This window comes from Aphelocoma coerulescens, chromosome 25, assembly GCF_041296385.1.
Source record: "Aphelocoma coerulescens isolate FSJ_1873_10779 chromosome 25, UR_Acoe_1.0, whole genome shotgun sequence".
NCBI classification, from domain to species: Eukaryota; Metazoa; Chordata; class Aves; order Passeriformes; family Corvidae; genus Aphelocoma; species Aphelocoma coerulescens.
In genome coordinates this window covers 2,691,508-2,703,579 of record NC_091038.1, presented here as the reverse complement: position 1 = coordinate 2,703,579, position 12,072 = coordinate 2,691,508, and the positions used below count along the sequence as shown (strand labels likewise).

The window sequence follows — 12,072 nt, the reverse complement described above, 5'->3', positions numbered from 1 at the left end:
GAGGTCCCCTCCTCAAAGTTCCCTGCAAAGTTCATTTACCACTTGCTGGACTTTGTTTCCTTTCCTTTTCTCCAACATGATCTCGTCAGACAAAATTCAACTTAGCAAAGATTTGACTGCCTAACATTGTTCTTCTACAGGTATTGGGTATTAGCTGACACAAACCATGAATCTGTCTGCAGCTTTCTGAGGCACTGAAGACCCTTGGCTCATATGCAAGAGACTTTTTTACAGAGCTGTGACTGGGTCCTAAAGCTGTATTTCCAGCTGGAAAGCACCACTTGGCTCAGACACATCAGTGAAACTAAACCCAGACATGATTCCCCACTGGTTTGTTTTCCCTGCAGAGAGCAGCTCTACTTCCCCACTCCCTGTGTCCAAAAAACCCCAAAGAATTCACCTGCTGGCACCCACACACCCCACAGCCCTCACCTGCTGGCATCCTGTGGGCTTCCACCTGTGGGGAAGCTGCCTTGGCCATCGTGAAGGCAGATTTAGGCTCCTCTGATGTATCTCCACATATTTCATCATCTTTCTGTAAACTCTCTATTCCTTCCCCTTCCTCCTCCTCCTCTTCCTCAGGCTCAGAGTTCTCTTCCTGGGAATTCTCTTCTTCAGAATCTCCTTCTTGACTTAAACGTCTCTCTGTTGCAAGCCAAGTAAGTTTTTCCATTGTCTCCTTAGAAAGTAATTAATAACAAGAAATCACATTGTTGTATTTTATTGCTTGGTTTAGTATCATTGAGCAACTTCCTCACTGCACCATGACTCCAACACCCAATTTCACAGATCAGCACCTGCCCAACTAAAGGATTCTCTTAAAGAACAGAATTCAAACCCCTCCAGAGCTGCCCAAAATTGTACCGTTCAAAATTAAATTTCAGCATCTGCCATTCAGCAGATTAAGCCTTGAGTTAGAAGGGATTCCTTAATGATTCCTTAATGATCATCTTAGCTCTTAAGGGCTTGCTGGAATTGTGACCTGGAAAGTAATCTCTAAAGTCCTTCTTCGAGAGCAGCCTCATAGAGGAGTCCTTGCAGCTCAGCAGAGTTTAAATCTGCATATTTGCAATATATTCCCTCAGCCTGGGCTTAAAATCTGCTCAGCAAAACATGGGGTTCAATTTCTCTGTGACCAGCACAATGCCAGGCTTTCACAGAGTTACCAGCCCATCTCCCCAGTGAGATTCCCAGTGGGATGGGCCCTGACTCCACAGGGTGTTGTTTCAGGACACCCACGGCTGCCTTGAAGTGTTTTAAAGTTTTGTCTTTACCTGCAGTTCTGGCACTGACAGAATCGATTCTTCTGAGGCTGATGACATTTCCTCGTCCTCATCTTGTGTAAAATCATCAAAGTCATCTTCTTCCTCTTCTTCTTGCCCTTCCCTCTCTCCTCCAGCCTCAGGGCCGGCCGGTGTCCCCACGGACTGACCATCGATGCTGGATGAGTCCTCTGGTCTTCCTGGGGGGCTGCTGAACTCTGCCTCCCCCTCTGCTGGGTAAGGGAGGTTCTTTGGGGAGTCACTGCTCGCTGCTGGCCCAGCAGCCCCCCCTGCATCCCCTTGCTGCTCCGCCCGGGGAGGGGACGGCAGAGCCCGGTGCTCCTCCTCTCCCTTGTCCTCGCAGGGAACGTGCTCCTTCTTGGGGTCATCCCCACAGGGACACGCAGCCTCCATGTTCAGCTCCTGGCCAAGGCCCAGCATGAACTCCTCCTTCACTTCAGCACATAAAAGATCCCTCTTCTCTGCCAGGTTGGCTTCTTTGGGAGCCTCACTTGACTCTTCGGACTTGATTTTCACCGTCTCATCAGGATCTTCCAAGCGAGGCAAGAGGTCCACGGGCAACGACTCTGAGGTGTTCCCATCTCCCTCTCCAGCTGCCCAGCTGCAGCAGTCACTCTTGCTCCCCTTGTCCTGAATGCCCTCGTGGGAAGGGGCAGGGTTTGTGCCCCGCTCCTCCTTGGGGGAGACGGCGGAGCAGGGAATGAAGAGCTCGGGGGGCTCCGCCTTGGGCTCCACTGCGGGAAAGGCACCGGGAGCAGGGACCAGGGTCAGCTGCTCCTCACCTTCACCCACAGAAGGTGCAGACAGACCAACAGGGTTGGGAGAGACAATCAGTGACGGGATGGAAGAGGTCACCAGAGGCTGGTTTAACGGGCATGGGAATGTGGATGGATTCACCAGCAAGGTTGTGACCGGAATGGCCTGAGTGCCTCGGCCCACTGCCGTGTTGAGGGGCTGGATCATGTTGCAGCCATTGCCTATGTTAACCACCTTCACTGTGGTGGCAGGGACAGTCAGGATGACAGGGGAGGGCTGGATCAGAGGGGAAGGTTTTATCAGCGGGGCAGATTTTGTCCCTTTTTTCCTCTGGTAGCCCTTACGCACGCAAGGTTTGCGCATTTTCGTCCCGCCCAAAGCCGGCAGCATCAGCTTGGGCTGGAAAGTCACCGGCTCTGAGGACACCAGAGATGGTGGTCCAGCAGCTGGGAAAGCTTGTCTGGAGTCTGGATGGGCAGTGGGAAGCACGTTCTGGAATTCCAAGCCATCCCCACCTCCCACCACTGCTGGAACGCTCAGGGGCTGCACCCCCGGCACGGCCGGCGCCGGCTGAATGGGCCGAGGGACGTGGACCAGGACTTTGCTGGGAGGAGCCTCTGACTGGGACAACTTCACAGTTTTCTGGATGTTCACAGGGTTGGAGCTGGGCTGCAGACAGGGGCTGGGCCGGATCAGGACGGGCTTCAGAGCCGACGACCTCTGGCTCCTCCAGGCCCTCCTGGAGAACCGGTTGGCCAAAGGCTTCAGGGTCAGCGCGAGCCCCTTGGGCATCAGCAGAGGGTATTTGTCATCACATTCTGTGTCTGAAGTTTCCTTTTCTGTCCCCAAAAGGACAGGTTCTGCAGCAGGTGATCCCGGTGCCTCCTTGGCATCTTCTGCCAGCTGCTTCAGTTCCCTCTGGATGGAGGGCAAGATTGCCTGAAGGGAGCAAGAATTGACTGGAATTTATTATTTATAGACTATTCCTGTATTCCCACCTTCACACAGCAGCACAGAAGGCAAGAGACAGCAACCTGCTTCTACAAGTGGGTTTTATTTACTTCATCCTATTGCATATTAGCAGTACTTTAAATTCATGAGTTGCACTGCAAAGCCTTTAGGACGCTCTGAGATCTTGAGAAAAACAAGACTGAGCTGCTTTATAAAGGTTGCTTTAGTAAACACAAGATTTTGTGGGAAGGGAACTTCCCTGTGTAACAGTGGGTGATCAACAGAACTGGATTTTATGGCCTCTGAGCCCAGTTGTTCCCTTGGGCACAGTCCTCCCTGACTGACTCACAGGCATGGTCTCCGTGCCTCCAAGGAAAAGCCCACAAGGGAAACCCACACGAAACCCAAGTAAAACCCACAAGAAATGAACCAAACAACAACTTCCCCCCCAGCCCTGGCTGCAGAGCAGCAGGAAATACCTTTAACCAGAACGGCAGGCGATGCTCTTCCCTCTCCACGGGCGGCTTCCACTCGTGGGGCTGGATTTCCTCACAGCACTTCACCAGCACAGGCAGCTGCTTGGTCTTTTTGTAGTACTGTGGGGACAGGAGAGAAGGCCAGACAGGGTGACTGTGGTCAGGTCACTGCTGGGATGGAGCAGGACTGTGCTCTGACAAAGCTCTGACAATTCTGTTTGTGTGAATAAAGCAATTCTTTGTAATGTTCCACCCACAGACACGTTAAAAACCAAGAACCCAGGCTGAACAGGAGCTCCCTGCCATGCTGGCTGCTCTCACAGAGGGTCAGGCACGTGTGCAGGTGTTGTTTTATGTGGTTTTGGTTCTTACTCTCTCTTCAGCAGTTCCCAGTAGCTCACAGGACAGGATTATTGCTGCAAACAGCACTTTTCTTTAAGTTTTTGTCCTGGGTTGAGGTGTATTCTATTACCATCCTCATGAGCTGTGGAAATCAGGTGGGGCAGTGTTTCCTTGCCTCCTCCCCCCAGACTCTCTTGCTGTTCATGGCCCATCATTGTCCTGCCCATGACTCAGAGATAACTCCCTCCGGACCATCTTCTGTTAACGAGCCTCATCAACACTTGGCCTCATGACTCATTACCCCTTTGTGAGATGCTCCACCCAGAGGGAGGAACCAAGCATCCCATCGTGGATATAATCTGAGACTCTGAGCACCAGAGAGAACCCTTTCCACTGGATTTCCAGAGGACAGGAGCTACACAGCCACCACTGGACCTTCTGAGGAAGAGCAGACCCTTTTTTCTACAGGATCACCGCTTCAGAGAGCTGCAGCCACCATTCTACCACTGCTACAACAGGGACTCAGGTTGTATCTTGACTCTGTCAGTGTTTTCTTTTACTTTCTTTTCCTTTTCTTTAATTTCCATTAAATTGTTATTCTGACTTGGTGCCTCCCACTGGTTTGTTTTCAAATGAGCACAGTTTTGCTACTCAAAAGGTTATTTGTATGAATTTCTGTCGGGATTACTGAGCTGTACCAGGCCTATCTGAGCTCTGAAGAGTCAAACCAGTAATCTAAGTACTTGCCAAGTCCAGGGGCTAAGGTACAATAAAAGGATAAATCCTCACTGCTAACAAAAGGATGGCATTTTATTTTAAGCAAGTGCCAGCACCAAGAGGCCTTTGGAACACAGAGCAGCTCAAACCCCAGGACGTGCCCCTTACCCTGATGATGTTGTCGGGGGCTCGGTTCATGTTGAGGTTCTTGATCCTCACTGTCAGCTGATGGGCAGTTTTGGTGGGCAGGAGGTATTTGCTGATCAAAGGCTTCGGAAACTCCGTCCCTTCGAAATGTTTCAGCCCTAAAGCCAACAAGCTGAGCAGGGAAAGAGGGAGGGGAGGAGATAAGAAACCTCTCAGGGAGCTGCTGGGATGTGGCACAGTTCTCCCCAAGGACTACACCCCAGAAATTCTCCTCAACAAAGGCCATTTCCACACATTTTGCACAATAATTGAAGCACCTACTTGTCCTCTGCCTTGGTGAAGATGATCTTGTCCCGGGGAGGGTTTGCTCTCAAGGAACAAACTGGCAGCAGCTCTGGGTACATAAAGACTTTCCTCGTTGCCAAAATCCAGGCTGCTTGCTTTGGCAAACATGAGAATTCACCTGCTGTGAAAAGAATGAACAGGTAAGGACAGCTGTGTAAGTGGATGAATGCTTTTCACAACTCCCTTCTTGAAAAGGCTGCTCCTTTTACTCCTCCCACTGCAAAAAGACTTTCTTCCTGTTTCTGGAATTTGCAGATTTCCTCGTTTTTCCCCCTAAACTTACATCAGCCAAAGGTAAAATTCTTTTCCCCTCCCATCTTGTCTTTTGCTCTGTAGCAAGAAAAAGACCAAGGCCAAGTGGCCACTCTGAGCCCCCCAGGAGCATCAGGCACAGCCTGGGAGGGGACACCAGCCCAGGAGGGGCCTTTGCTCGGGGTCCCTCCCTGGGGGCAGCAGCTGGAGCTGTTCTGTGTGGCTGCTCCACCATCCAAGGGCTGGAAGGACCCAGAGCCTGGGGCTGAGCTGGGAGGGAACTGGTCTGACTGGGACCAGCTGGGAATGTGGGAGGGTCCAGCAGGGCCCTGTTGGGTCACTGTGAAAGTCTGGGGGGACCCCAGAGCTGCTCCAGGAGGGCCAAACTGGGAATTTCCCATAACACGTGGAATAACTCTCCCTGCCAGTGCTTTCCCCACCCCGTCCCCTCACTCACCATTCTTCTTCACAGCTTTCCGAGGGCTCCAGTCCACTGGGACCTGGGCATGGAAGTCCTCGATGAGCCTCAGGGCCCCCTGCAAGTTACAGGGCTGGAACATGGTCTGGAACTTGGGGTTGAGGGGCACCCGGAGCAGGCTGGAGCTGCGGGCAAAGCTCCCGAGCTCGCTCTGCAAAGCCAGGCACAGAAACACGTCAGGGAGAGGCCTTCAAGTGCAAGGTGGAGAACAAACACGGGTAATGCAAGAAATAGCCTGAAATTCTTAACTTTGAGCATTGCAAATCCAGGGACAGAGGATTTACTGTGAGGGTGGGGAGGCCCTGGCACAGGGTGCCCAGAGAATTGTGGATTCTCCATCCCTGGAAGTGTCCAAGGCCAAGTTGGAGGGGCTTGGAGGAACCTGGGACAGGGGAAGGTGTCCCTGCCATGGCAAGGGGTGGCACTGAGTGATCTTTAAGGTCCCTGCCCACCCAAACCATTCTGGGATTCCACAATTTTTATTTTGTTTTTAATCCCCGCCTTTTCCAGAACCTTAGTTCTCAGTTTAATGGGATCAATGAAATAATTTAATCTCTTTAATTATGCCCAGGGACCAGCAATCACTTGAATTCATGGAGCTCTGATTCCAGGCATTCCTTACCAAAAACATCCGGGTGGTGCTGGCCTCTGAACTTAGAGCAGGGTTGAAACTTGCCAGGAGATGGATTTGAGTCAGGAGCTGAACATGCTTGAGGAATAAAATCAGATAAATTGGTTTTTTCAGTTGATCAGAAATCCAAGAAACTGGAAAGCACAAGTCTAAAGACACAAGAAATATCTCCTGAGCACCCCAAAAAAATCTCTGACTGCAAAAAATCTTGTGAGCAATAGAAAACTGAGGGGCAGCTTTAATATCCACTGGCAGGAAGTTTATTACACAGATTTTGAACACATCATCTGTTGAAGTCCTCGGGCAGTTTCCCAGCTTTTGTGCCAAAGTCTCATAACGACCAACACAGAAAGGGTTTTTTTCCTGAATAAATACATAACTATTTCTTTAGCAACAGTGACTTCAGCTCTCAGAACTGCCCATTTCTGAATCTCTACACAGTTTTGTGTGGTGGCAGGAGGAAAAAAAAGAATCCAAACTATACCAAGAATAATATTCTTAGACAGTAATAAAGAAGTTGGTGAAAACAGGATTTTGACAGAACACAGCCAGCCAAGGCAACATCTCACACGAGAAGAGATGCCAAGAAATGAGCTCTGCTTCACTCAACTCCAATTCCCTTTCCATGTGAAACCAGGCATGTGAATATCACCTAATAAAGCTCCAATTCACATGGAGCTTTTCCAATTAATTCCTTTCAGGAAGCAAAGCCCTGCTGTGCCCTTGGCTTCCCCTGCTCCTCACTGTGCACAGCGAATGCTCCTTAGATCCCACCACGGATAACATTGCTTACCTGCTGCATCTGCTGCTGGAGCCTCTTCCTCTGTGCACTGTCCAGAACAAGGCTCTGGAGGGGCTTCTCATTTGGGGGTTTTGATTTTTCAGTCTCTGGGGGTGCTTTGATGGAGGACCTTTTCATTCTCAGCTGCTCCAGCTGCTCCTTCACCGTCCGGTGCTGCTCGTTCAGCAAATTGGCCAGAGGCTCCTCAAATCTGTTTGAACCCAGGCAGAGCCAAATGGAATAAATGTGTGATTTAACAATGGTTCATGTTCATTTAGAACACTTTACTCTGTCCCTGGTTTGCACAGTGCAGGGATGGCCATCCCTGTACTACTCAGCAGTAACTCCAACTTGGAAACCCTGAGTTATTTCCACATGAAAGTCTCTTAGTGCAGCCCAGCACTGCTGCAGCTTTGGCATACAAAGCTTCAGCTGCTTATTCCAGAGACAGTTAAAAGCCTTTTCCACCATTCCCAACCATCTGTGCCCCACTCACGTGCTTGGATCCTCTCCCCAGCACTCAGGATCCAAACCACTCCAGAATGCATCATCCAATCCTATTTAATTTCTACCATCAGCAAGGGCTGAACCCAAGGTATTATCAGTGGTATTTGATCACCTGGAAGGTCTCCAGAAAGACCCCACACTGCCTCAAATCCTGTTACTTTATTTTAAAAATTAATTAATTAAGTATTACCCAGCCTCATGCTGAGAACTCCACCACAGATCCTACAGGAGGAGCTGCTGCTGTAGCAGGAAGGAGGATGCACATGTCACCATCCTTTCAAAAACAGTTCCTACTTCATTCATGATTTCATTTTCTTTATTTTAGCTACACCAGTTAATATCCTGATTTCTGCTGGCTATCAGCTTCCCTTCTGCAAGGAGGTCAGCTACAGAGCTGTTCCATGATGCTCCTGATGCAAGGTATCATAAGAACCACAGTAAATCCAGAAAATAGATATTTCTGCCTTGAAGAATCCTGTACACAGATAAAACCAGGGAAAAAAAACAACTGGGAGAAGTGCCCACCAAAGAAAAATTAATAAAACCACCCATTATCAAAGCCAAATGCATACAAATAAGAGAGAGCATAAAGCTGCCTGGCTTTTAGCTTGTAGCTGGTTTTAGAGCTGCTGCACTCCCCTCTGGCACTGCTCAGCCCAGAGAGAGCATCCAGAAACTCCAGCCTTCATTTTAGCTCCTTTCCCAAACAGACACAGCCTGATCTTGAGCTGCTCTGCCCCACAAATAAGGAGACCCCACTCATCCTGCAGCTCCTCTTCAGCCAGAGTCTGTAGCTGGTTAAATACAGTGGAATGACTACCTAGAGAGAAATCACAGAATCATGGAGTGGTTTGGGTTGGAGGGACCTTAAAAATCATCTCATTCCATCATTCCACCCCCTGCCATGGGCATGGACACCTCCCACTATGCCAGGCTGCTCCAAGCCCTGTCCAGCCTGGCCTTGGACACTCCAGGGATGGAGCTGCTTTAGTCCCTTTCCTCTTCAAGGTGCTGTTATGTATAAACCAAAAACCATCCCAAGCCAGTGCCCAAACTTCACAGACATCTCATTCCTAGGCCTCAGCTATCCCAGGCACTCTTTTTCCTTGGAAAAGGCCAACACACATCGAAGATATTTAATTAAAAGAGAAGGTGACACACTTGGACAAAACAGCTCCTCCAGCTCCTTTTGCCATCACAACAATGTCAGGGCAGCGAGGGAACTTTGCCCTTTCCCTTAGTAACAAAAAGGGAAGGAAAATTATTATTTTTCTGCAATGATGTTGGATCACTGCAGCCACCAGCACAGTGCAGAGCACAGGCACGAAGAGTGGCTGTCACTGAGGCTGGGACAGTCTTTGCACAGGTCCTGCAGAGCTTTGGTCCCACACACAGCAGATCCAGGGTCTCTGCCCACTGCTTGGAACAACCACCCCATCTGTGCCACCTCCTGCTCCACTGAGCAGCGCCAGTGACAACTCTACGTGGATAGATCATGAGAGGCCATGGGAATGGTTTTGAATTAGAAGATGAGAGATTTAGATTAAATTTTGGGAAGGAATTGTTCCCTTTGAGGGTGGGCAGGCCCTGGCACAGGGTGCCCAGAAAAGCTGTGGCTGCCCCTGGATCCCTGGCAGTGCCCAAGGCCAGGCTGGACAGAGCCTGGAGCACCCTGGGACAGTGGGAGGTGTCTCTGCCATGGCAGGAGTGGAATGAGATGAGCTCTAAGTTCCCTTCCAACCCAAGCCATTCCATGATTCTCTACACAGCACAGAGGCTGAAGAAGCAGGAACAGAATTCCCCACAGCAGATCCTGCCTTGTTGGGGCACATTCTGAAAAGCCTTGGCTGTTTTCAGCTGAGATAAGCACCAGCCTTAGTGCAGGCACTCTGTTTTTAATTTTCAGGTGCATCACAATCAGTAAAATCAGTGGTGGCAAACAGAAAAAGAAAAAGGCTCAATTTAATTGTCCAATCCCACGAATAAAAATAACTCAGGGCTTTCAGAACAGTGGTCTGAGCTGCTGAGACAATCTCACTCTTTGGTGGCTGCCACAGGTAACCAGAGGCTTTTTCTCAGAAGAGATCAGGACCATAAACAAATTCTCCCACCTGAGGGCCTGTGGGGTGTTAAAATTTGGCCGAGACTCTGTAACAGCATCTTCATCTTCCAGCCCTTCATCTTCCATGTTGGAGAAGCCCATCTCATCCTGGAACTGGCAGCAAACACGGAGCAAGTCAGGAGGAGAAAGCTCAAGGAGTACATTTACCTTTGGCTAATTAAGTTCATTATGATCCTCTCAGCACAGACATTGACTTCAGGAAAATCCTGCAGACCTTCACTCGAGGAAACCCCTACAGACATTCCTTCCTAAGGCTAAAAACAACCCAGCTATGGCAGAGCCCTTGGCACACCCCCAGCCCTGAGCGTTTCCAGAGCTGCCCCTCCAGATTCCACGTCACATCTGACAGCTCTGTTCAGTGCCACACTCAGTTCATCACTTACTGTCTCAAACAGCTCCTCCATCAGCTCATTCACTTCCTTTTCTGCAAGTAAAATGAAAAAGAATTAGGAAGATGCCTTTTCCAAGAAACACTCAGCAATGCTGTCATAATATCAGCTCATTTCAGGAATTCCTCTCACAAAGGGAAACCCTCCTCCTGCAAAGAGAGGACCTAAAAAAAAAAGGCCCCTGATAATTCCCTTTCTAATGCTGGGCCCAAACAAACTTGAGCTGAGATTGTCTAGATTCAAAAATATCATCTAAAAACTCACTTTCATGATTAGGGTTATGTTAATCTGTAATAAGACCTGAAGCAAGTGTGCCTTGTTGCAAAGATGGAAAGTGGTATGTTTATAAAACTAAGTTGAAGACTGTGAGGACTTAAGAGAAAATTTAATTACATTCAGTCACAAGGCAAGCATTCAAATCTGAACTGCCTGAAGCTTTCAGGATGTATCATCACCTAATTTCAGGTTGTTTTATCACCTAAATATTGTTCTTCAGGATGTGCTGCACTTGAGCACAGCAGCTCTGCCCAGACCCTTCCATGTACTCCCAGAGAGCCAAAAGCTGCTCAAGCCAGCATGCAGCTCTTGATTTAATTACCCTACACTGCAAAGAACCTTGCAACAAAACACTTTTCCCAATGAATTACTACTCCCACCAAGAAAGGAGAGGGAATTCCCGGGGAACTTACTTGTGATTCTCACAGCACGGTCATTCCTGAAGTCTTCTGTGTCTGGTTCATCCAGATCTTCCAGGAAGTTGTACTCAGGGTCATCATCATCATCTGCTTCATCTAAGAAGAAGCAGGTTTTGAACTGTTATTACCCTGCCCCAGGACCAAGCAGCTGCCAGGAGCAGAAGCTCTTTGTTCACTGCCTGACCTGGCACGAAGAGGGCTTGGAATTACTGCTACAAATCAACTGTATTTCTTTTATGGAAGCCATATCAAACCCACCCTTCCTTTCAAACTGAGCTGTTAGGACCCTGACCTACAGCCATTCCCATTTTAAAAAGCTGGCTTGATTCTCTGGGATCTGAGTTGCAGCTAAATTTAGAAAGAGTGAAGTAGTTTAATTTCAGTTTCTGTTTTATATTCAATTTGCACAACTGCAAGCAACCACTACATACAGGAAAAAAGGAAGCCGGGCCCCAGAGCTTGTTCCTGTTTCTTCTCAAAGAGAAAAGAGCTGTTTCTACCCAAAAGAGTGCCCCAAACAAGGAGCACGACATGCTGGGATTCAGGTGGATCAATGGTGAGCACCAGGACCCAGCACTGGGGGTTAAATCCACCACATCCCTTTGTGGTTGCCAGTTCCTGTGTGTTGGTGAGTAAATAGTTACAAGTGAGGCACCTGAAGTTTAAAAACTCTCACAAAGGTCCAGGGGGAAGATGAGGAAAGCTGATTGCAAGACTCATGCACAGGATTAAACAAATTCATGGCTGCAGACAAGAATATCATGTGTAAATAAAAAACAAAGCCTCAGGCTTTCAACATAGAATCATGGCTTGGTTTGGGTGGGAAGGAACCTCAATCATCACCTAGTTACACCCCCTGCCATGGCTGGGACACCTTCCACTAGCCCAGGTGGCTCTGAGCCCCAGTGTCCAGTCTGGCCTTGGACACTGCCAGGGATGGGGCAGACAGAGATTCACTGGGCACCCTGTGCCAGGGCCTCCCCACCCTCACAGGGAGGAATTTCTTCCAAATACCTCATCTAAACCTCTTCTCTATCAGTGTGAAGCCATTTTCCCCTCATCATGTCACTCCAGGCCCTTGAAAATTGCCTCTCCCCATGTTCCTTGCAGCTCCTTCAGATCCTGGAAGGCCACAATGAGGTCAGCCCAAAGCCTTCTCTTCTCCAGGCTCAACATTCCCAGCTCCCTCAGCCTTTCCTC

General features: G+C 49.1%; 1 protein-coding gene across 1 annotated transcript in view; it reads right to left on the bottom strand.

The window, feature by feature from the left end:
• LOC138098661 (GON-4-like protein) overlaps positions 1 to 12,072 on the bottom strand; it is a 28,877-nt gene that overhangs the window by 7,868 nt on the left and 8,937 nt on the right. Inside the window, 11 exon segments of the mRNA XM_068995359.1 lie at positions 433 to 679; positions 1,275 to 2,978; positions 3,470 to 3,586; positions 4,694 to 4,844; positions 4,994 to 5,138; positions 5,727 to 5,898; positions 6,370 to 6,456; positions 7,172 to 7,370; positions 9,778 to 9,881; positions 10,172 to 10,212; positions 10,867 to 10,968. Coding sequence (XP_068851460.1) covers positions 433 to 679; positions 1,275 to 2,978; positions 3,470 to 3,586; positions 4,694 to 4,844; positions 4,994 to 5,138; positions 5,727 to 5,898; positions 6,370 to 6,456; positions 7,172 to 7,370; positions 9,778 to 9,881; positions 10,172 to 10,212; positions 10,867 to 10,968 — 3,069 coding nt within the window.